Source organism: Chelonoidis abingdonii, chromosome 1, assembly GCF_003597395.2.
Source record: "Chelonoidis abingdonii isolate Lonesome George chromosome 1, CheloAbing_2.0, whole genome shotgun sequence".
Lineage (NCBI taxonomy): Eukaryota > Metazoa > Chordata > Testudines > Testudinidae > Chelonoidis > Chelonoidis abingdonii.
Genome location: NC_133769.1, coordinates 115,581,060 through 115,604,911, shown reverse-complemented (window position 1 = coordinate 115,604,911; position 23,852 = coordinate 115,581,060). Strand labels below are relative to the sequence as shown.

The following is a 23,852-nucleotide window of genomic DNA, read 5'->3' as shown; positions in this document are numbered from 1 at the left end:
TGGACATATTCCTGGAGGTGTCATCACAGGACCATCTTTAATTAAAGATAATTTTTTATTTTTCTGGTGATTCCAGGATAATCCTGGAGGGTTGGCAACTCTCTGTGGTGTTCAGGAGTTACGAAAAATTCATACCCTTGAACACTGTAGCTATGTGAAACTAATTTTGAAGTGTAGAGCAGGCCCAGTGTGACTGTTCCTGAAATATCACATGGTATGATTGCACCCTCAGGAACAGTGGAGACATGAATTTCAGCTTACTCTGCTGCCCACATCAACCCTATAACCATGCTCTGCCTCCCTCCATGTATGTGCCCTCTTACCCTGACATCACTCCCAATCTCCACTCTCTTCATAACTTTCACAATGAGCAGCTCAAGCAAAGCTTGAGGCCTTCTGCAAACTGCTCTTGACCAAGGTCATGTGGGCTCTCCCCTCCCTTCAGCCCATTACCTGCTTCAGACTGCTCCTAACAGCGGTGTGGTGGAGGAGCTCTAGTCCCACAGCATGGAAGGTGAGCCAATCAAGAGTATTCCAGAAAGAGGGGATCGCTCTGGAGAGTCCTAGAGAAATAGTGGATGGAGATTTCCTGTTTCCCCAGTCAGGGGAAACATCCAGTTTTTTCCCTAGGTAGTTTCAGTTATCACCCCACAAATCTGTCACCAGGAAGCAGCTTGTACTCCACATCACTTAGCACTGAAGCATGAGCAGAGGGAAAAAAAATCTCATTGACATTTCAGCCTGTCCCTGGGACACCCCTTCCCGCCATCCCCCAAAATAAATGACTCAGCCTACAGGTTTGGCAGCACTGTCTGAACTGGCCTCAACTCCCTCCATCCTCCTGATGTCACTGTTTTTCTGTGCAATGTGATAGTTTTACCTTCTCAACTAGTTTCCATCACTGAACTCCCACACACAGGCTTGAGTCCTTTCTCTTCCTATGGATGAGTTTCTTCTACTCAGTCAGCCCTGAAGGAGGAGATGCAGAGAAGTCACTTCATTTTATAGGCATGACTTCCATAAGGGATTTGGTGTGGAGGAAACTGTCTGGAAAATAACATTGAATAGCTTGAAATGTGTATTGCAGACTCCTACCAATATAAATTGGGGGAAGGGAAAGGAAGAGTGCAAAAGGTCTGCTCTTCATGCTTGGCTGGCACATTACTTCTCTCTTTATGGTCCTTTTTCTTTGACTAAATGTGGTGCTGTCAATTGACTTTGTCTGAAATTCAATAGGATTGAGATCTCAAAGTGTAAATACAATCTTTATGTCAGAAAAAAAAATCTGTTTCTGGAGCTAGCAAACACTCATGAAATGAGGGAAACTCCATTTATAGAGTAAGGAAGGAGAAACCTCATTTGTTGAAGAAAAAACCCTGTGTATTGACAGAAAAAGAAGGGTCTGTTTCATGAGGGGAATGTGCCATCCTGTGAGATTGGAGGTGTGTGTTGGGGGGAGAGAATGGAAACATTTTTGGGGATTGGGGGATTATTTAGGTATAAGGTTTTTGTAAGTACACTTTACCCCCTGCTCTCTAAATAGGTGAGCCTGTATCTTCTGCCGCAGCTGCCTATCTTAATTTATCCAAGAATAGTGATCTTGGCATCTGAATTAAAGCACCTTTTAAACAAATGAGGCTTGAACTTTTTACTACTAATACCATGGTCTTGGAGCTGCATTCAATAGCTGTTTAAGAGGAGCCCCTTGTTTCAGATGAGAAGTACATGAGCACTCCACATCAGCAGGATAGGGCTTTAGGAAAGAGAGTGTGATGCTGTATGGCTGGCATTCTGTCAGTGCTAATGCTGTGGTAAGGTTGCAGAGCAGTGGAATGTCTTTTTGATTATCTAAGATATTTGAGGCACCTATCACCTTAGTGTATCAGCACCAAATGTAGTTCTGTAGAAAGCACAAGGTCTGTGTTCGCTCCATGGAGTGAATTTTTTTCAAAGCTTATTTTTCCTCTGAAAACGTGGCTTTCTGAATATGGCATTGTTCAGAGTTTTTCTTGCTGGTTCCATATCAAGGTGCTGATTTTTTAGATGTTTTGCTAGTCTCGCAAAAACTAATTCTGAGCTTTGAGAATCAAGCTGTGTTCTTTCTTTCTGAGGCATGATCAGTCAAAGATTTTGCAGGCCAAATCATACCCTTCGTTATACTTGTGCCTACTGCACAGGTTGTGAGTTCAATCCTTGAGGGGGCCATTTAGGGATCTGGGGCAAAATCAGGACTTGGTCCTGCTAGTGGAGGCAGAGGGCTGGACTCGATGACCTTTCAGGGTCGCTTCCAGTTCTATGAGATAGGTATATCTCCATAAAATATTATTTATTATCTGCCTGTGGGGTTGGATGGCTGTTACATAGGACATAGTTTGTCCAGCAGAACCTTTGTTATTGACTGTGATGTGCCACAAGGAGAGAAGCCAGCATGTCTGTCAGAGCCCAGGTTGCATTTGTGGGAATGGTACTTAGAAAAACTTCTGTGCACTGAGCAAATTTGAGCAGGTATTAAGGAGATGCAAGAAAGATGGAATCCCATAATACCATTCTTAATGATTTGTCTACAATACACTTTCATTTTAAGGAAGTCATTACTTGGGAAAGATTTATTCAAAAGGTGGGGCCTTTCATTGCACAGAGGTAAAGAAGATTACCTGTCTATAGTTGTTCTCATACCGGGTCACTGGAGAGCCATGAGCTGTTTGAATCGGAATGATGGAGCATCTGTTTGTTCAAGCGGTGACAATTCTGCTCAGTGGAACCCAGTCTGAGATTCATTCTAGGGGTGTGTTGTTGTTCAACAGTGTGTGCTCTGCCTCTGATATTTATACAGTCTCTCTGGTGGAGTATCGTCGTCTTAATGTAAACCCTAGGCCCCAACTTTTTTCAGTGGTGAGCCTGATGGCCCCACCACTCTGAGATTGGTTTGCTGGCTGCAGTATTTGTGTTTCTCACAGTGGCTCCTTTCACTGGTTCCAAAGACTGTGAACCCCTGTTGGGGTCTTAGCCTTTTTGGAAGCTGTACAACAAGCAAATGTTTGCAGTGACATAGGACAGCCATTTCCAAACAAGACAGCATATATTAGTCACCTGGAACATACTATTTTAGGGTCACAGGGTTAGAATAGTAGAGTAGAATGTTCATGCATGGCTCTCTCATAGCTTGCTTGCCTCTTCTTTTCTCAGTTCGGTGGGCCCTTCTTTGCCTTGGTCTGAGAGGTAGACTCCCTGCTTGCAGAAGGTGGTCCTGGATTCTATCAGCTCACTACATGGGGCAGCCCGCATCCTTGGTGTTCACACATTTTGTCTCCCTTGCCTGGTATTAGAAGTTAATTCCAGTCAGCGGTCATCCCTTGTCTTTCCAAGGTAGCTCCATTCACATGTTGACAGTTGTTGATAGGCATGTCTGGGTTGGTATGAAAACTATATGACAGATACCCATCTCTTATTTCCCTAATCCATGAAAGAAATGAACCCCTTCGTTCTCACTAGGTAACAGTACAAAAGTGAGTGGGGGAGACAGTCACACATTTTTTCATAACAACAATACAGACTTTTCCCATGTTCTCCACAGGATGTCAAAGGTTTTTCCTGGGAAACTAAGCATAACCCCCTGAGTGTGTAAGCAAGCACTATGATCTCCTCAGGGGAGGTGTTGGGGTCACAGCTGGAGGGTAGAAGATGAGCCTATCTGAAGGAATGTTCATTTGCAATACAGAAAAGTTGGAGAAATACTTGGGTACAAGTAGGCTTGTTACCAAGCCTTTGCTGCTAGAGTTAACCTTTTGAGATAGAACTGGGAGCTGAAATTAGAAGCACAGGTGAGGAAAGGAACATGTCAGTCAAGGGATTGTTTTTTTTTTTTAGAGACAGTGATAAACTGGCAACAGGAATGAACTGATAACCTGTCAAGCAGGGGCTTTGAGTTATTGAGAGAGGATATTTTCTGGTGCTGCTGGACTTACTAATCCTGGAAAAAATGATGAGGGTTCTTGACATTTAAGAACTAATTGGCAGTAGTGATCACAAGATAGTGATGAAGATCTCTGGCACCAGAACAAAAACAGCTAGAAAAATGTTGGCAGAACAACTTTGAACGGTAGGGCAGGTAGGAGTAGAGACTGATTTAGACTGATACAATGAATTGTAAGAGGGGTTAATTACTACAGCAAATACATAGAAAGAAGTGAACACGTCACCAGGAAGAACAAGGACTTGGATACCATGATGATGGGCAACTCTTTAAAAGCCCAGGTGACCCACTTGCCAACCTGCTGGCATCCAAACTGGGGGGAGGGAAAGACAAAATGACTGGCCCTCATTAGAAGGTGCAAGTTGAAAGGGGATAGAAACAAGTGGGAGAAGAAAGCCCGAGCTGCTCTGGCAAAACTGTCTGTGTTTCTCTTAGGGCTAGTCTACACTGGCAATGTTAAAGAGCTCTCCCAGAGCTCTAAAAACCCACCTCCACGAGGGGCATAGCTACCAGTGCTGGGAACATGGCTATCAGCGCTGGTGCACTGTCTACACTGGTACAGTACTGAAACTTGTTGCGCTCGGGGTGTGTTTTTTCACATCCCTGAGCATGAAAGTTGCAGTGCTGTAAAGTGCCAGTGTAGACAAGCCCTAATTACACAGTGCAGGTTACAAGCTCTGTGCTTGTGGGATAGGCTGCTTTGCCATGGCAGGCCCTTTCTCTGACTTGGGCTTATCTCCTCCTGAACAAGCTAACTTTAGTTATACATGGATGGATCAGTGTTTTTATGAAGGATGGCATTTAAATTATACACGTAGATGTACAGGAGTTAGTGTTCATACCAGGACCATCTTCTGATAGCTTTACTGACTGGCAAAGTGTTGAGGGCTTCAGTTTATCAATACCATGCAAAGAGAGTGCTGTTTGATCACACACTCCATCAAAGGGTGGGAGAATACTGTAAATAAAGCAAAGGAGTTCATTGATGAGACCTCAGTTTGAGGACATCTGAAGGGGGTTACATCTTTGGTCCAGAGAATGGGGGTTGAGGGGGGGAGGGGAGAGTAAGCTTAAGCCTATGGAAAATCTTGCTATTTATTTACTCTGTGCACTGTTGTTATAGCCATGTACCTCCCAGAATACTGAATATTACTTCACCCACTTTCTCTCTCTATTTACTATTATTTAGCCTGGAAAAAGAAGTAGGTGTAGGAGAGATGCATTGCAGTGCAGAAGTACTTTAAAAAACAAAAAGTGGGTGAGGGGTTCAGATTTAGTCAAACCATTACAAGTAAGCTGCAGCTGGAAAACGTGTGGCCACCCATGGGAACGTAACAAAAAGAAAGCTCAGGCTAAATAGTGGCTAGAACAGGAGCCTGGAAATCTGAATTCCTGGGGTTCTATTGCTGGCTGTCACAGCCTGGCTTTTTGAATGGAGACATGTAGCTCTGCCCGTTTGTGTCAGAGGTATTGAGGCTTATTTAACATTTGGGAATTGCTTTGAGCTCCTGGGATGAAAAGCAGTGAAATTCAAACCATTATTAGATTAAATACACAGAGAGGCCTTTTTCCTCAGAGGGTGATCAGCATGTGGCATTGTGTCCCAGGGAAAAGAAGATACCACATACTAGAATTTGGAGGTAGGAGGAGAAGAATGGCTGGTGCTTTGAACACTGGTTATCTTTTTTTTATTTTTGTTTGTGCATGGAAAAGTTTGCTGTTAGTACAGCACCTAGCACAATGGGGCCTCTACGTGCTACTCGTAAGAAATAATAACCTGTCATGGGATCATAAGATTTGCAACAGACTGTATTGAACAATTGGCCCATCATATCTGGTATCTTTCAATTGGAGGATCTAAACATGTTAGTGAATGAAGTCTGACGCACCTGTGGCATAAATATTACTCTTTTTTGCGTGGGGGAAACTGCAGCAAAGAACCACATCCCTAAAGTCATGTAGAATGTCTGTAGCAGAGGCGGGAGTTAAACCCGTGAGTCCTGGACTCCAGCCATGAAATAGCCCTTCCTCTAGGGTGTGTCTACACTACATTTCCCTCCATTGTTAGCACAGGATGCAGCTCCCCGTGGATATGCTAGTTATGAAAACACAAGTGCTTAACACTCTGGGCACCACTGATGAGAAATGCTAAACCTGATGTAGACTAGGCTTAAAGTGCTTAACAAAGGATTCTGATTCGTGTGTGCACAGGATTAACCAAGCTGTCAGATTTGAGACTGATAAGAAACTTCTCCCCAGGATGTATTGGGACATACCACTGGAACCCTGGTTGCAACAGTAAATTTATAGCTGCTGAGTGTGTAGGGGTTGAGCCCTGGAAGGGGAAGATCCTTAGTGGTAGGCTATGAATAGGACAAAGCTGTGGTAGCCTGGACTTTCATTTAGGCCTGGTCTACACTAGGGGGTGGGCGGGGGGTTGTTGATCTACGTTACGCAACTTCAGCTAGGTGAATTATTTTTGAGAGTGAAAACATACTCTGTGTAATGTAATGCACACAAGATCCTGCTGCATGTAACCTGACAGTTCTGATCTGTGTGAAATGGGAGTATATGCTAACACTTAGACACCTGCAAATCAGGCTCAAGGAGTAATCAAAGTGTGATAAACATTAATTAGGGTAATAACCAACCCCTTACTGGAGGAAGAAATGCTGATTACGTTATCTCACTTAGGATTTCATTCTGTCAAGGATGGTGCTAGATGACAGTTTTTGATTACACTTACTCAGACATGAAAAAAGACTCTAAAAAGCTGCTTAAATGTGAAGGAGAAAGAGAGCAGAAGGCAAACAATCTGCATTTTTTTTCTTTAACTGAGTGATTTAACTTATTTGACTTTCTGGTGAAAACTCTTATTCACTGTCTTTCAAACTTTTAAGGGGAATTGGTATTTTTAATGGACTCTGAATGCTTCCCTGAACAACCATAAATTGTAAGTGTCTTTGCAGCTTTTTTCTCTTGCCCATTCCTCCACTGTTATGAAGAAATGCAGGCTGGCGTGGCAGAGTGATTAGTGGTTAGAGTATGGGATTGCTTATCAGGTGTCCTAGAATCTATTCGTGACTCTGCCATGGATTACTGCATGACATGGGGTGCTTAATCTCTCTGTGCTCGTTTACCAATCTGTCCAAGGGTGTCCTGCCAACACTCAGAAGTATTAAGGCTGTGTATTAAGGCTTTACGCACACTTCAATCCCTAGGTGCAGAGCTTGCTCAAACCAATCTACTGCCCTAAGTAAAACTTCAGTGTAACAGCCCCATCATACCTCCTTTAAAGTTTGCAGCAAGGACGGGCTCCCCATCTGACCCCACAACCCTTCCAGTGGAGCCGCTCAGCTTATCCACAGTGGGACCCAAGCACCCTTCCCCCGCCCGCACCTGTTAGGCCCCCAGCAGCATCCAACTGGCCCCCAGACCTTGAGCTCCTCCTCATCTAGACTCTTCTGTGGAGGAAAGTTACTGTCACTTCAGAATGGGCATCCTTGTTCCACAGGTGTATCTTGGGCACAGTGTCAAGACAAAATCCCATTTACTGTATATTGGCCAAGTCAGCAGCATTTTGTTCTACTTACTTCTTCCTCCAGGCCATGTAGTGCTCTCCTCTTTGCTCTGGCTAACACTCTCTATTCACCTCTTCAGGGCCTCTTCCAGAGTCCTGCAGTTGTTATAAAATTCAGGATGCGCTGAACCAGGAGCTACTGCTTCTAATCTTTGCCTCTAACCCGCCCTCCCACTGAGAAGGGTAATTTAAGCAGGGCCTTCCCATTTTATTACCTTACAAAAACTTTTGGTAAATGTTGAAACTCCTGAAAAAGCCAAGGGCTTGTAGCATTAACCTGACAAGTGCCTGTAGCTGATTGGATAACTCTGCTAGTATCCCCTTACCCTCCATGGAGCTCTGTGCCGCCACTCATTGAGTCACTCAGTGTAGGTGCCCAGGACTGCAGCTCAAGCTGACACGGAGCCAGAGGCTGGCTTGTCCCTTGTATATACGGTACATTTTTAGGGAAAAGTCATTTAATACTTCAGCTGCTTTATCCTCGTGTGTGCCCTCATTTCTCATTCCATTCTGTAATGTTCTTTCTCCTTGGCTGATCGCTTACTTTTGTACTTCAGATATTAAATTGGAGTTGCTTGGTATTCCAGGGAGATCTATTCACAGCCTCTCTTTGCATTTCTGATAATCCTCCGTATTTGTCTAACTTCCTCTTATTTCTGGTCCCTCTTCCCATCTTTGGGTGACCTCTTACCCATTGAATCTGTCCGGGACCTAGGTACTGATTGTGAATCACCCTTCTCTGCCTTGACCCATCCCACACGTAGTTGAGCCGAAGGCTTTGTCTACACTTGCAACTGAATGACAAAACTTTTGTTGGTCAGAGGTGTTAAAACACACTCACACCAAAGACAAAATTTTAGTCAAGGAAAAGCGCCGGTGTGAACAGTGCTTTGGCTACTGCCGCTCGTTGGGGGGTGGAAGTTTTTTGCTGGCCAGAGAGCTCTCTCCTGCCAACAAACAGCGGCACTGCGCACCTTTTAGCGGCATGGCTGTAGCAACGTAGCCGTGTCGCTAAAAGGTGCGTAGCGTAGACAAAGCCTAATAAAGTTTTTCCTCAGGCTCTTTTACTATGGGGTGTGTCTTAAAAGTCCTCTGTACTGCTTTTGTATCATTTCTAGTTGAAAAGTTGGCATTGAGACATGCTTTTTGGAAGCACCTTCCTTCACATGTGGTCCATCTCCAATCCCCTCTAATCCCATATAAATCTCACAGGCTTTGGCTTCAGGGACTGTTGGTTTATGATTGTCCTGCCCTATTATAGCTTCCTACTCAGATTTGAACCTTAGCGTTCATAAAATGAGAAGCTAGCATGAAACCTCCAAGCTTAATTAGCAGCTTGGATCTGATATCGCTGCCACCAGCCAAAAATTCCAGTGTTTTGGCTCACTCTGGTCTCCCCAAAACCTTCCCTGGGGGACCCCAAGACTCAGAGGCCCTGAGTCTCACACCAAAGGGAAAACAACCTCCTCCCCTTGTCTCCTCTTTATCTCATCCCCAGCTCCCCCTCCCTGGGTTATCCTGGGCGATACTGTACTTAAACTCCTTGAATGCAAAACAGAGAGGGCAATTTACCTTCCCCCCTCCTTCTTCCCCTGAGGCTATGCATTCAAACCTAGTCAAGCTAACACAAAGAGATTTCCCCCCTCCCTTCGTTCCTTAGCCTTAACCAGAGAAAAACTTCAAACAGGTTTTAAAAAGAAAGCTTTATATAAAAAAGAAAGAAAAAACACATGAACATGATCTCTGCATCAAGGTGACAATAGACAGGGCTATTGCTTAAAAGAAAAATATGAATAAACAGCCTTACTCAAAAAGATATTCAATTTAAAACATTCCAGCAAACTACACACATGTAAATACAAAAAAAACAATAAAAGCTTACTGTCTTTTCTACCTTTGTACTTACAACTTGGAAACTGAAGATTAGAAGCTTGAAGATAGAAAGATCCATCTCATAGCTGAGAGACAGACTAAAGACACAGACCCAAACATTCCCTCCCTGAGCTTTGAAAAATCCGGTTTCCTGATTGGTCCTCTGGTCAGGTGTTTGGTTCCCTTTGTTAACCCTTTACAGGTAAAAGCTAAGGGTTAATGTTTCTATCTGTTTATGACATGCCCAGAGACACTTTCATAGGAACATAGGATTTTTGCCAGTGGTGGATTAGACTATTGGTCCATTCCGGGGTGGCTCCAGGCCCCAGCATGCCAAGCGTGTGCTTGGGGCAGCATGCCACGGGGGGCGCTCTGCTGGTCACCGGGACGGCAGCAGGTGGCTCCGGTGGACCTCCCGCAGGCATGCCTGTGGAAGGTCCACTGGTCCCGCGGCTCCGATGGTCCATCAAAGCCGCAGGACCAGCAGATCCTCTGCAGGCACGCCTGCGGGAGGTCCACCGGAGCCGCCTACCACCCTCCCATTGACTGGCAGAGCACCCCCCGAGGCATGCCGCCCTGCTTGGGGCGGCGAAATGTCTAGAGCCACTCCTGGATCCATTGAGTCTAATGTCCTGCCTGTAGCAGTGACTGCTGTCTGATGCTTCAAATCCTCTACCCATTGGAGGGGGATGTATGAAAAATGAGTTACAATTCTAAAAGCTCAGGGTTGAGGATCTCCCAATAAGGATACGAGTGGATGCACAGAAAGTGCTGTTGTGGAGAAACTAGCCATTGACTCACTGGCTGTAATCAGTGTCAAAGAGGTGGGTTTTGAAAGGGATGGGAATAAGTGAGATGGGATGGAGTATTCCCATCATCTGGTGTGGCAGGAGCAAGGAATTCATCTCTGACAGAAAGGAGCTTAAAGGAGCAAGTTGGGTGCAGGAACAGATGAGATCTGTACTAGATAGCTGGAGGTCTTTGAACGTGGAGTGGTGCGTGTATCTAGTGAAGCTGTGGCAGTTGAAAGGACAGGTTTAAAACCCATCTGGATTTAAAACTAATCCATTAGGAAAACCTGTACTACCTCCCCTAAGACAACTGTTTTTGGGTGTGGGGGTATGGTTATTCTGGTTTTGAACTAGGATCTGTCCTTAATATGACCACCTCACCCATATTTCCTTGCTCAGACACTTGCTCAGATCCTGCATGTGGAGGCTCCGTAAGAGTAGGGGGAGAGATCTTGCTGCTTGCATGCTCCTCTCTGGAGCTCCAAAGTGACATTGAGACCAAGAAGGGAGTGTCTCAGGCAGAACGGAGTACTGAGAGCAAGATCACTAACAAACAGCAATGACTAATAACGAGCACAATCTGTTTAAATATTAATAGCACTGTCTGCTGTTTAGGGTTCAGACAGTGCATTCTATTTACATGGACCAATCCCAGACCCCCAGCTACCTTTTTAAAAAAAATAAAACCTTACACTTACCCCTCCATTTTAAATACATGGCTAAAACTGACCTAAAGCAGCACTCAGAGTAGAGCACTTTGCCCCAGAAACAAATGGAAGAGCTCTCCAGCCCTTCAAATGTCCTGCCTTTTCACATGCGTATAGCCACCTCCTGGAAGTGAGTTCTCGTATCACTGCAATAGAAAAGTTGAAGCTTCCAGAGAGTTCTTTAATGGGAGTCTTACTTTTGTATGTGTTTTTCAATGGATACCTGTACAGTACAGTCTTTCTTAGGGAGAACACTGAGTTTTCTATAAACTTATATATATATCAGTGTAACTTGAAATTTAAACTCAGAACATGGTAGTGTAATGTAACTTCTAGATCCCTACACATGTGATGGGTATTCACTGCATTAGTCGGATTGAGGTGACAATCATTTTTTTTATACTTCCCTTGCTCAGCAAGAAATAGATTAATTCCTGAGGATTGTATGTACTGCTCCTGTAATAGGTGCCTCTAGCCATACCACTGCAGGCTGAGCTTTTGTCAGATCTGCCAAACTCAGCAGGATTAGGCTTGGTAAATCCTGGGATGGGAGATCACAAAGGAAAATGCAAGGTGTGTCAGGGAATATCATTGGTGATTCAGTACAGCATACTCCTATATTTGAGTTGGTATTCAACAACTTCCCCGGGGGAGTGCTTGCTGGCTCCACGTGCTGTCTTTAGATGGGATTTGAGACAGAGGCCCTGATAACTTGTGATCATTATTTTTAAAAAACAAACTCCATATTTCCTTTGCACGCAGTTTTCATCTTCACTTCCTGTCCTAGTTGTGATAGTAAGTTGTGCACCAGCTGCCATACATAATCCATCTAGAGGTGGCTACATTTCAGTGATTCTTATATAAGTAGGGCTTGTAAAGTGCTTTGGCGGAGAGGTGCTTTCTTCTCTTCTCTCTTCCCTGCTCCCTGACCACTTTTCGTGTGCAATAGTTATACTAGTCATACGTGGCTTACTTGGGAGAGAAATGTAGCCACTGTTTCTGTTGTGCCAACAGGAAACAAATGCTGACATGTTGATCATCATAAAATACTTCTTTGACCTATGTGACTTTCATGATGCTGGAGTGCAGACCAGGGAAGGAAATGGAGCTATGGGAATCTCCACTCCTGTAAAACATGGCGAGGTGGAAAATCAATGTCTGCAGAACTCAGATTATTGAGGAAAGAACCTGCTCCCACCATCTAAATGTTTTAAAAGCAATGAAAAGGTGGGGAGCTGGCTGCCCCATGGAATTGGTAGTGGGATAAAGTCACCTCCAGGCCTCTTAGAATCTGGCCCAGGTTGTGGAGACAATAAATCATTCCTGTCTGATGACCTGGGGTCTCTGTTTAAGCCATGCACCTGTGCAGGCATCCCATGGAGCTGCCAGCTGGGAGGGTAGAGGGTAGCACTCCAGGGCTCTAGCTAGCTCTGCTATTATATGGTTCTCCTCACCATAGTAGTTGAGCCCCTCACAGTCTCTGATGTATTAATCCTTGCAACAACTCTGAGGTAGGGAAGTGCTGTCATCCCCATTCAATGGAGGGGGGGCAGAGAGCACAGACGTGTCCTCCTAGGCCATACAGGGAGTGTTTGGCAGAGCCAGAATAGACCCCAGGTCTCTGGACTCAGAGTCCAAGTCCACCACATTAGCCATAAGGCTCCTCTTCCCTGGGCTGCTTTCAGGGCTGTTGACTAGCAGGAGGGGGATGCTCTGGGGCTTCCCTTTCCCTGGTTGCTTCCCATGCCCTGGCAGTGCTCAAGGGCACCTCTTCTCACAGCTGCAGGCAATGGGGAAGGGACTCAACAACTCTCCCTCCAATCTGTCTGCATCGCTCAGTAAAAGTGAGGAGGAGGGCGTGGGATGGAGAAGGGGTGATAAGGAGAAGTGGCAGGAAGGTGAGTGAATGAAGAGGAAATGGAGTGAGGGAGATGGTCAAATATGAAGAGAAGAGACTGCTACCATGGGTCTGAAACATGAGCTCAGGCAGCCGTTAATTCTGCTTGCAGATAGGGACACACGAAACAGACAGATCAATACGGCATCTGTGAGAAACTTGTGCCGCCTCAGCCTATCAGGATTCTGTGAGGGAACTAACAGAATAGTGGCACAAGGAGAATCAATACATTATATTTGAACTTTCAAAAAGCCTTTGACAATGTCCTTCTCAGGAGGCTGCTAAGGAAACTAAGTAGTCTCGGGTGAAAGATAAAGTCACATCATGGATTTTAGGCTGGGGAGAGAGGAAAGAAAAGCAGAAATAAACAGTCAATTTTCAGCATCAAAGGAGATTAATAGTGAGGTGCCCCCAGGATCTGTACTAGGAACAGTGTTAATCAATACTCTTATTAAGGATCTGAAAGAGGACAGTGAGTAGCAAAATTTCTGGTGATACAAATGTTGAAGATAATAAAGACTAGAGAGATTGTGAAGAGCTTCTGAAGGACGTAGCAAAGTTAGGCAATTGGGTAATGCTGTGACAGATGAAATTCAGTGAAGACAAATGCTTTGTAATGCACATTTAAAGGAACACTTGAACTACTCAGAGAAGCCATGAGCGTATAAATTAACTGGAACCACTCAGTGGAAAGGAAGGGTGGGTGGTGGGAAGGGAATGAATCTGGCCACTGGGCTTGTACCATAAAGCCACTACATAGTCATAAAAAGAACAAGGGTACTTGTGGCACCTTAGAGACTAACAAATTTATTTGAGCATAAGCTTTCATGGGCTACAGCCCACTTCATCGGATGCATAGACTGGAACATACAGTGAGGAGAGATATATACATACAGAGAACATGAAAAGGTGGGACTTGCCCTACCAACTCTAGGAGGCTAATTAATTAAGATGGGCTATTATCAGCAGGAGAAAAAAAACTCTTGTAGTGATAATCAAGATGGCCCATTTCAGACAATTGACAAGAAGGTGTGAGGATACTGAACATTAGTGTAATTGTCCAGCCACTCCCAGTTTCTATTCAAGCCTAAATTAATGGTATCTAGTTTGCATATTAATTCTGGTTCAGCAGTCATAGGAATTGCCAGTCCGAAATAAGTTGATGATCTCAGTCGTGTTCCTAGTGGTCAGGTGACCATGTCATATTGTAAGATCTCTGGAACAGGAACCGTATCACTTGTGTATTGTACAGTGCCGAGCACACTGATGCTTAATAATAAATAGTGCCTAGCTCTCATGTGGTGCTTTTCATCCATAGAACTTAAAGCACTTTGAGACTGATCTTCTTTGTAATGCTTTTGAAAGCGCCTAATGAAAAGCACTGCAAGAGCTAGGTAGTGGTACTGATACTCCAAAGGAGGTTGGTATCATTATCCCCATTTTATAGATGGGGAAACTGAGACACAGAGTGGGGTGGTGATTTCCCCAAGGTCACCCCGTAGGCAAGTGGCAGAGCTGGAACTAGAGCCCAGGTCTCTGGAGTCCTAGTCCAGTGCTTTAGCCACTGCGCCATGCTGCCTTCCCTTTTATTAAAGGATTTTAATAATGAAAAACCACTCAGCAGCTGATACCAATTGGACCTCTTGATAGCAGTCTCAGCAGAGGGCCAGGATTCACCAGGCTGGTTACTCCTGCTTCCCCCGGCCTTTTTCCATTTGGGTCAGTCAGCAGTGAGGGGAACGCTGCCTTGACTATACCTGTTTGCAGAAAAATGGAGGACTTAAATCTCACTAAACTTACTCTGCTGCAAAGTGCAGTCTGCCTAGAGCCATGTCCTTCCCCCTCCAGCCTGAGCATGTGGGGGTACTTGCTTTTGCAGAAGTGTCTCTGGATCCTGGATTCTTACCCTAGGGGAATGTGTTTACCCCTCAGAATCTCCCAGCGGGTGGAGGCAAGCCGCATGCAGCTGCAGGCAATCGGCGAGAGAGTCTCACTGGCTCAGGCTAAGATTGAGAAGATAAAGGGCAGCAAGAAGGCAATTAAGGTAGTGGGTGCTTTTCACAGCTGCCTTTGTAGGCTGCACAGCTGTCCTCTGGGTCTCGTTCCACTCATTTTCTGGTCTCTGGATGTGAATTCCCTAGCAATACAGGCAATCTGACACACATGGGCTCTCCAGTCAGAGTCCCTCTATCTTGGCAGATCTGCCCACTGGATAAGAGCTACGGTATGAACTCCCCCCCTGACATGACCACTCCTTCACATGGTATGTCTCTTCTCTCAGACCCACATATTTCTGGCCTTGAATAGGAAGGAGTCTCTCAAGAAAAGGTCACCCCCTCCACCTCCCACTCCCCTGGCTCTCTCAAAATCTCATTTTGCTGAGGAACCCAAGACACATTCTTGTTAGTAAGAATTGCGTCTTCACCATCTTTAACCCCTTACACCTTGTTCATCCAGATGGGAGCTGCTATTGTAGCATCTCACATTCAACCCCTGCCAATCTTGGGATCCAGACAGAACCATGTGGAAAATCCCTGTCCTATTGCCCATCTCCTAGCCACATTGTGTTGATTGTTTCTGGGGTGCTGGGATGCTCTGCCCATAGGATTTTTAGTTTCTTCCTCTCCCGGCAGGTGTTTTCCAGTGCCAAGTACCCTGCCCCAGAGCGGCTGCAGGAGTACAGCTCCATTTTCGCTGGTGCAGAGGATCCAGCCACACAGAAATGGCCAAGGCACAAGATTCAGAGCAAACACAGACCGCTGGATGAGAAATCCCTGCAGGTAAGGGAGTCGAGGGGGGAGACCCCCTGGGTGAATGGGTATGCAGTTGGAGGGGGATGAGGGCTGGAGGGGACTATGTTACTAGGGGCTGAAGGCATATGGGTATATGGGAGAAATTTGGGGATGGGCAGAGGCAAAGGGTCTGGTCTGTTTTCCACCTGACTTGACAAGACACGTGGGAGCATGTTCCAAAGCTTGCGGAACTTGTGAGGATTGTGCCAGTGAAAGACTTTCCTGGCCCCTCAGTGGTGGTTACTGGCTGAGTGTGCTCTGCGTGGGAGGCTGTTGGGTCCCCTCTTCCTCTTAGCGCAGGCCGGAGCCACTCACCTTGCCACCTGTGTTTCCGTTTTCTTACTTGGTTTGAGGAGTTTCCTGCAATGGCATTGGCAGCAGCTACCGACTCTCCTGAGGGTGTTTTGTTGTGTGACACGGGGCAGGGGAGTGCCAGGGTGATTGGGACCTGCATGGGCTGATGGTTTTGGAGGATTGGGGGAGCTTTCAGGAACAGTTTGTCAGATCATAGTTCTTTATTACACAGTAATTATGTGAAGGAGAAGAGGGAAGTGTCGTATATGTGAGTGTATGGAGGAGAAAGAGGGGAAGAGATCTCCTCTTCTTAGGAGGCAGCATGGTCTAGTGATTACAGCACTGGGCTGGGAGTCAAGAGACCTAGGTTTTATTCCCAGTTCTGCCACTGACCTGTTGGGTGACACTGGGTAAGTCCCTTCCCCTCCCATGCTTGTCTATTAGACTGTAAGCTCCTCTTGGCATGGACTTTCTCGTGCTGTTAGTACAGCACCTAGCACAATGGGAGTCTCTGTCAGCTGAGGCCTCTGTCATCACTACTTGTGTTATGGGAGCAGGCAATGTCTGTAACCCGTGGTGCTATTAAAGGCTAAGCTTAGATGTGTAGCTATTGGCGAATGACCCAAGATCTCCATGACATTCCTCTCAGCCCTAATGGTGAGGGGAGGGCAGTCTGTGAGTGGGGGCCTGTGGGATAGCCAAGAAGATGGCTTAGACAGAGGTGCTGCCTGGCAGTTCTGAAGCTGTCAGAGCTCGAACACCCCTAGGAGAGGAAGAATAACTCTTTGCTGCTCTCTGAGGAGATGGCTAATGCACGATGCTGGGAATTTTTAGTTGGTGCTGATCCCTGCAGGGTAGGGATTAGCCCAGCAACTCCCTTCCTAGGGTGGCCGCTCACACATTCCCATAATACCAGACTTCCCAGTACTTTCGGGAACCCCTGCCAGCATGACCCCATCCCTCTCCGAGTGACTTCACCACCCAGGAGGCACCAGTTTGAAGAGTGCACCACCCCTGCCAGTCTGACCTCCCGTGTACACAACGTCATGCTGGTGGGGTGCAGTGGCGCTCTCTTCGTCAGAGTGTCTGGACATAACTGCTCTTGTCTCAATACCGGATGGGGAACAAATCTCAGAAAAGCAGGACTGTCTGGTTTAAAACCAGACGAATGACCTGCCTGTCTCTTCTTCTCCCCTTGGAAGTACTTTCCTCTTCCTTCTCTTCCTGATATGTCTCAGCCCAAAAATAAAGCTGTCCCTGAATAATTCAGTGCTGTAAACTTTCCTGAGCTTAAAAGGAGTTGAAGCCTCTTCCTGCAAAGCAGCATGAATATTTCAGCCAGTTCTCAGAACTGCCCAGGGAGGTGGAGCTGCTGGCTGGGCAGGCAGCTGATAGCTCACACAACCTGGGCTTGTGCTTCCCTTGTTGTGGCTTCAGAGTAGCAGTTGTGTGAAACCTGCTGATGGCCCTGGGCAGAGACTGCTTTGAATCCTGCTGACTGGAGGTCAGAGCCTGCTGAGGAGCTGTATCTCAGTAAGGGACATGCAAGACTTTTTTTCTCCCTCCCTCGCTTCCAGAGCCAAAAAGGCAGCTGCCAGTCTATGTTCCTGTCATAGTATACTTTCTCAATTTGAACCTTAGAGTCCAAAAAATGAGGTACTAGCATGAAATCCTCTAAACTTAATTACCAGCTTAGATCTGATACGCTGCCACCAATCAGGACTCTGAGTGCCCGATAAACTCTGGTCTCCCCAAAACCTTCCCTGGGGACCCCCAAGATCCAGACCCCCTGGATCCTAACACAAGGAAAGTAAACTCTTTCCCTCACCAGTGCCTCTCCTAGGCTTTCCCTCCCTGGGTTACCCTGGAAGATACTGGGATTCAAACTCCTTGAATCTTAAAACAGAGGCTTCCACCTCTACCCCTCCTCTCTCTCTCCCACCAAGTCCTTGGTGAGTACAGACTCAATACCTTAGCATGAACCAGAGGAAAAAAATCAATTAGGTATTTAAAAGGAAGTTTTTAATAAAAGAAAGAAAAAATAAGAAATCTCTGTAAATACAAGATGTAATATTACAGGGTCTTTCAGCTTATAGACACCAGAGAGAAAAGCCTCCCCCCAGCAAAAATACAGTCTAAAATACTTCCAGCAAACTACACATTTGCAAATACAGAAAAACAATTTAAAAGACTATAAATGCCTTTCTACTTAATACTCACTATTCTGAATATATAAGAGACTGTAGCAGGGAGATTGGCAAGAAACCTGGTTGCACGTCTAGTCCCTTTCAGGACCCAGAGAGAACAAAGCAAAACCCAAAAACCACAAACAAAGGCTTCCCTCCACTAAGATTTGAAAGTATCTTGTTTCCTGATTGGTCCTCTGGTCAGGTGTTGTTTGTTAACCCTTTCTAGGTGAAAGAGACATTAACCCTTAGCTATCTGTTTATGACAGTCCCCACGTGCCATCGGCACTTCATCAGGGAAGGGCAGCGTCTCTCTGGTCTGGGAATGACATCCTAGCCACCTAATCCCAATCATTTATTACCATGTATGCTGTACATCTATGTCAGCTTCCATGGTGGCTCCGTCTGTCTGCCCTCTCTTTCCACCGCCACCTCACAGCCGTCTGCAGTGCCTTCCTTTTCCCTGCTTTGTGCTGCCTCTCTGCATCCGCTTTCCTACATTGCACCTTTCTGATTTCTTCCTTTACTTTCCAGGACCAACCTCCACAGTAAAGTGCGTGCACATGTACCCTCCGGTAGTGCCTCACTTGGCCCCCTTCCCCTGCAGTGGGCTACCTCCAGCTCCCAGCCCTTGCACCCTCCTTTGTGACTCTTGACCCTTCTGCATTGCTGGCTTCTGCCCACTCACCCACCTCAGGGCCTGACTTTGCCAGCTAGTCCCATCCCTGGCCTTGTCTAGCTGCCTCCTGGTGAAGCTCCCTGGAGAGCTGGATCGGGGGTGGGCAGAGAGGCCCAGTGCTGTGTTGCCAGGTAGCTGTTGGTTTATTAATGACAGGAGATGTCTGGGCGAAGTGGCAGCTGGCACGCTGTGTAATGCTCAGTATAGTCAGAGTGCTTAGTTGGTTCCAGGGATCTGGCTTGCAGCTGGGGAGAGAGACTGAAGCTCTCGCAATAATGAGACATGACAAAGGAAAGTCTCATATTGGTATTTATACCCTCCTCAGTTATTCCAGGCTTTCAGCGGCGGCCTCCATGCCCATTGTCACATGTGACGAGGCCCATTGGTGTGTGTTACATGCTGAGAGTAGCTGACGGGGCCTTCCCTGGCTGGGCTGAGGAACCGAAGGGCTTCATATCTGCTCTATTGCTGGAAAGCTCCGGGTGGCTTTTGCTGCCATCACCATCACCAAACTTATTTATTATTTGTGGTACTGAGACCACCCAGGAGCTCCAGTCATGGACCAGGAGCCCATTGTGCTAGGTGCTGCACAGACACAGAACACAAAGAAAGGCTGGACCCCAGGGAGCTGACAATAGACAAAAGATGGATACTGACTCATGAGGGAGTACAAAGGCTCAATGAGGCAGAACTTCCATTCGTTTTTGCTGTGATGCCTATAAAAAATGTGATGGTCAGGCTGCTGGTGTGCAAAGGAGAGTTTTGAGGCGGGATTTGAAGGTGGACAGTGAGGTAGCTTTGCAGATGTTTATGGGGACCACCTACAACACATGTGGGGCAGCATGGGAAGGTGCCTGTTTGAAAAGTTAACAAGTGCGCAGCGGAAATGCCTGAACTACCGTTGCCTGCACCAGTTTAATATGGCCCACTAGTGCCTATGTATGCTATAGTCATTAATTACATGAGTACATTGTTTTTCAGTGGGACCCTGCCCCATCCAGTGCACACCATGGGCACATGGGGAGGCCAATCAAGGTTGCACAGATAACCATGACTATGGCATTTTCTGACTTTCAAGTGCTTGAATTTGTAACCGAAATAATATTCCTTTACTGTATGTTTTTGTATGTAACTTACTTAGACTCTCTAAAGCCCCTAACAGGAGACGGTATTAATAGGGTGACCAGATAGCAACTGTGAAAAAACGGGACAGAGGGTGGAGGGTAATAGGCACCTACATAAGAAAAAGTCCCCCAAAAACAGGACTGTCCTTTCACTAGGAGGGTGGTGAAGCACTGGAATGGGTTACCTAGGGAGGTGGTGGAATCTCCTTCCTTAGTTTTTAAGGCCTAGCTTGACAAAGTGCAGGCTGAGATGAATTAGTTGGGGATTGGTGCTTTGAGCAGGGGGTTGGACTAGCTGACCTCCTAAGGTCTCGTCCAACCCTAATCTTCTATGATGAAAACGGGACATTTGGTCATCATAGTATTAATGAAACTTGGTAACTGGAGGGTGAGAGATGAAGTCCTGTTATAGGTTAATGTATTTGAACTTTTGGCTATTTAGAAAGACAGCAAATTTAGGCCCTGGATCCTGCCAGGTCCAGAGCTGCCTGTTCTGCTAAATGTTTAGTGCCCTAGACTCCCACTGATTTCAATGAGTTGAGTATGCTGAACATATTGCAGGATTAGTCCTTTTAAAACAGTTACAAGAAAAAAAATTATGATGTGGTTTCACCTGTGGAAATCGCAGTTGCGGGATATTACTGAGGTAGATATTATAAATTTCAGAACAAAATTAAATCTTTGTATAAAAGTGTCATTTGCAGTTACTTTTAAGTAGCACAGAAATTACAAGGACTATATAAAGCCTCATACTTCAGGGGAATAGTCATGCTTTGTACTTTTTATAAATGCCTTAGAAGGATTAGACTTTTTAATAAGTAAATGTGAGTAATGGTTGATTTCTCACTCCACCCAATAAGCGACACCCACTCTTCCAGTGCTAATTGAAATTTACAAAAGGAAAGTTTTAAAAAATACATTGCTTGAGAGCTTAGTGTGTGAGCAGTTCTACCGAAAACGTCAGGATTCCATGATGCTTAAAAATTAAACATTAGGAAATGAATATTAATGACCAAATGGAACTTTATTTCTGAATCTCTGTTGACTCTCCACTTGTACAGTCACTGAAGAACAATTTCCATCAGGCTTTTTTTATTTGCTGCTAATGGCCCATGCCGCATGGTTGTGGTCACTTTAAATATGTGGACAGTGAAAATATGAATCTGGCTAATTGACTTGATTGTACAAATCATTTCTGGTTTGAGGGTTCATCACTTCATCCCTGTGAGACAAGGGCTGTGCCTATTTTACAGTTAGGAGAAACTGACAGGGGTTAAGTGAACTGGCCAAGCCAGAGGCAGATGTGGAACACAAGTTCCTTGTTCTAAGTCCTGTGCTCAGTCCAGTAGACCTGTGGCCTCTTAAGCTGGTCAGCGACTGGGCCCTCCCCTGTGGTATGGTATGTGATATACAGGAGGTCGGAGCAGATGATCTTGTAGTCCCATCTGATCTTAAATCCGGAGTCTGTGTATAGTACAGTACACCTAAGTACATTATGGAGGTTGTACATCTTCCCCACAGCATCAGGCATTGGTCTGATCTGAGATGGCAATTCCCATGTTCTTTAAAAGTGAAGTCATTCAGATGAAATAACTCCCTTTCTAAAGGGAGTTCTATACATTATGTATGAAGCTGTAGAGCTGAGAGAGCGGAGATTTTGGTTCACTGGAGTTGAAAAGTCCTGCAAATCTCCTGGGCTTTGTAAATCCATCTGGCTCTCACATTCTTCCCTCCACTCACTCTCTCCTGCCTGCTCTCTTAGTTGGTGCTGGCATGTTTGCCTTTCTCTTTCCGCACCCGGAGCGGGGGCATCTCAGTAGAAGAGCTGAAGGTGGCAGAATTGACAGGTCAGTCCCAGAGGGAGGCGCTGTAGATACTGATGTAGGAGCGCTGGCTGTGCGGACATGCACAATCACTCCAATCCCAGCCCCTCTCAGCAGGAGGTATTGTACAGGATAGGGTAGGTTAATGGAAGAGCTGTGGGGCTCAGTCCATAAGAGGTACTTGCCACAGAAATTCAGGTCCAGGTGATTTGTGTACAACATCTTAAATGCACTGCTGTGGCTTCTCTTCTGAAACATGACCATGTCTGTTGTTGGACACAGAGCCGGTGTCCTGCTTGGTGTGAACAAGGATAATGTAGCAGGATGGTTATGTGGACCAGCAGTGATAGCATGTGGATAATGGAGGCGGCCACCAGAGGTGCCACGCATTCCCACTGTATTGCCACCTGTTTATTTCATTGCAGGAGAAGCTCAAGTACTTCCCAGTGTGTGTGAGCACAAAAGTTCATCAGGAGGATGATGCAGAAGAAGGTCTTGGCAGCCTCCCCAGGAACATCAGCTCCCTTAGCTCCCTGCTGCTGTTCAACACTACTGAGAACCTGTGAGTGTTGGAGTAGCACCAAGCAGCTCTGCTGCCCTCACCTGGCCTCTGATCTGCTGCCTCCTCACCCTGGCCTGCCACCTAATCTGGGGAGATGCTCTTGCACTGGGGGGCTGGTGGGTTGATTCCCCTGAATAGCAGCCTCCAGCCAACATCCTTTCTTCCTCACTCCACTCTGACCCAGCGTCAACGTCTGACCCAGCATGTGCCCCTGGACACCTCTCCTCTCCCCAATCATTCATTGCTTGTCCAGCACCTGAATATTTTCTCTGTCCTTCCCTCTGTCTCATTTGCTTATCCAGATATTGCCACATCTCCCTCCACCTCTTTGCCTAAATTGGAATGGTCACTTCATTCCCACTACTTCAACTTCGTCCCTGACTGAATCAGTCCCTTGCAGTCCTTGTTTCTCCTGTTTTCCTTGAGTGGAACAGTGCTTGCCAAGGAGGTCTTCTCCTGGTCAAATCTAAGGATGCCCCCATGGTGCTTATCCTCCTTGATCTTTCATCTGCTTTGGACAGTGCTTCCCTCTCTGCTCCTAGGGCTCTTGATGTTCTCCTTCCTGGCTTTCTTCCTCCCTCTCACAGTGTGTCCAGCAGAGACTGGCATGCTAGGCATGCCCTGCTCTAGACAGTGGTGTAACTGCTGTCCCTGTAACATGGTGTGTGGTGTGCAAGGGGAGAGAAGCTTGGTGGAATCCAGATGGTAGTGACAGGTGTTCAGATTCGCCCTGCACTAGCCTGCAGAGTGCGAGGTCAGGCTGGGGAAATCCCAGCTCCTGGCTGTGGCGGTGAAGAAGGGAGGGGACAAACCTGTGGGCGATGTAGCTGAGTGGAGGTAGTATTGACTGGAACTGGGATTAGATTTGGGACATCAGGAAGCTGTTTCGTCACCCCTTAACACTTGGTCCCATCCTCTGGCTGTTCCCTGAGCTAGAACCACTGAGGATTTCTCCATCCCCAGGTACAAGAAGTATGTCTTCCTGGATCCTCTGGCGGGAGCGGTGACCAAGACCCATGTGACTCTGGGAACAGAGACTGAGGAGAAGCTCTTTGATGCACCCCTCTCCATCACCGAAAGGGGGCAGCTGGATCGGCAGGTGAGATGCAGCAGCGGGTGGGGCTGTACTTGCTGAGCGAAGGGACGCCATGCTGCAGACAACACCGTGCTCATCTACTAGAGGAGAGCTGTTTTTTGTAGGTGCAGGAGTTGACGGGGGGAATGGCCCAGAGGGAAGATCTTGGATGATGGGCAGTGGAGCATTTCACCTGCCTTAGTAACCTCATTAGGGTTTGTGTGTATGGTCCTGGCTGGACTTGGTGGATGCAATGAGACTTTACACTTGAGGGCATGGGTGCCAGGTTTGTATAATTTTGGTGGCACCCAGAATGGGTTCAAATGGAGCCATCCCATCCATCGGATGGGCCAGGGAACCTGCCCCAGGCTTTGCGCTTTGGGAGGCCCTGTGATTCAGAGAGATATGGAGTCCAGGGCGGCCTTGGAGGTTAGCGGAGGGCCTGGCGCTGGCAGCAGTGAGCGACCTGGTCCCCACCCCACCCTGCCAGCTCCTGG

At 46.4% G+C, this 23,852-nt stretch overlaps 1 protein-coding gene across 3 annotated transcripts in view; it reads left to right on the top strand.

Moving 5' to 3' along the window:
- The window catches only part of WASHC1 (WASH complex subunit 1), a 79,176-nt gene that overhangs the window by 47,732 nt on the left and 7,592 nt on the right, over nt 1-23,852 (top strand). For all 3 annotated transcript variants that reach the window (XM_075069175.1, XM_032764062.2, XM_032764068.2), the window contains 4 exons: nt 14,753-14,864; nt 15,454-15,600; nt 22,144-22,280; nt 23,244-23,379. In XM_075069175.1, coding sequence (XP_074925276.1) covers nt 14,781-14,864; nt 15,454-15,600; nt 22,144-22,280; nt 23,244-23,379 — 504 coding nt within the window. In that variant the 5' untranslated portion in view covers nt 14,753-14,780. The remainder of the gene's footprint in view (nt 1-14,752; nt 14,865-15,453; nt 15,601-22,143; nt 22,281-23,243; nt 23,380-23,852) is intronic.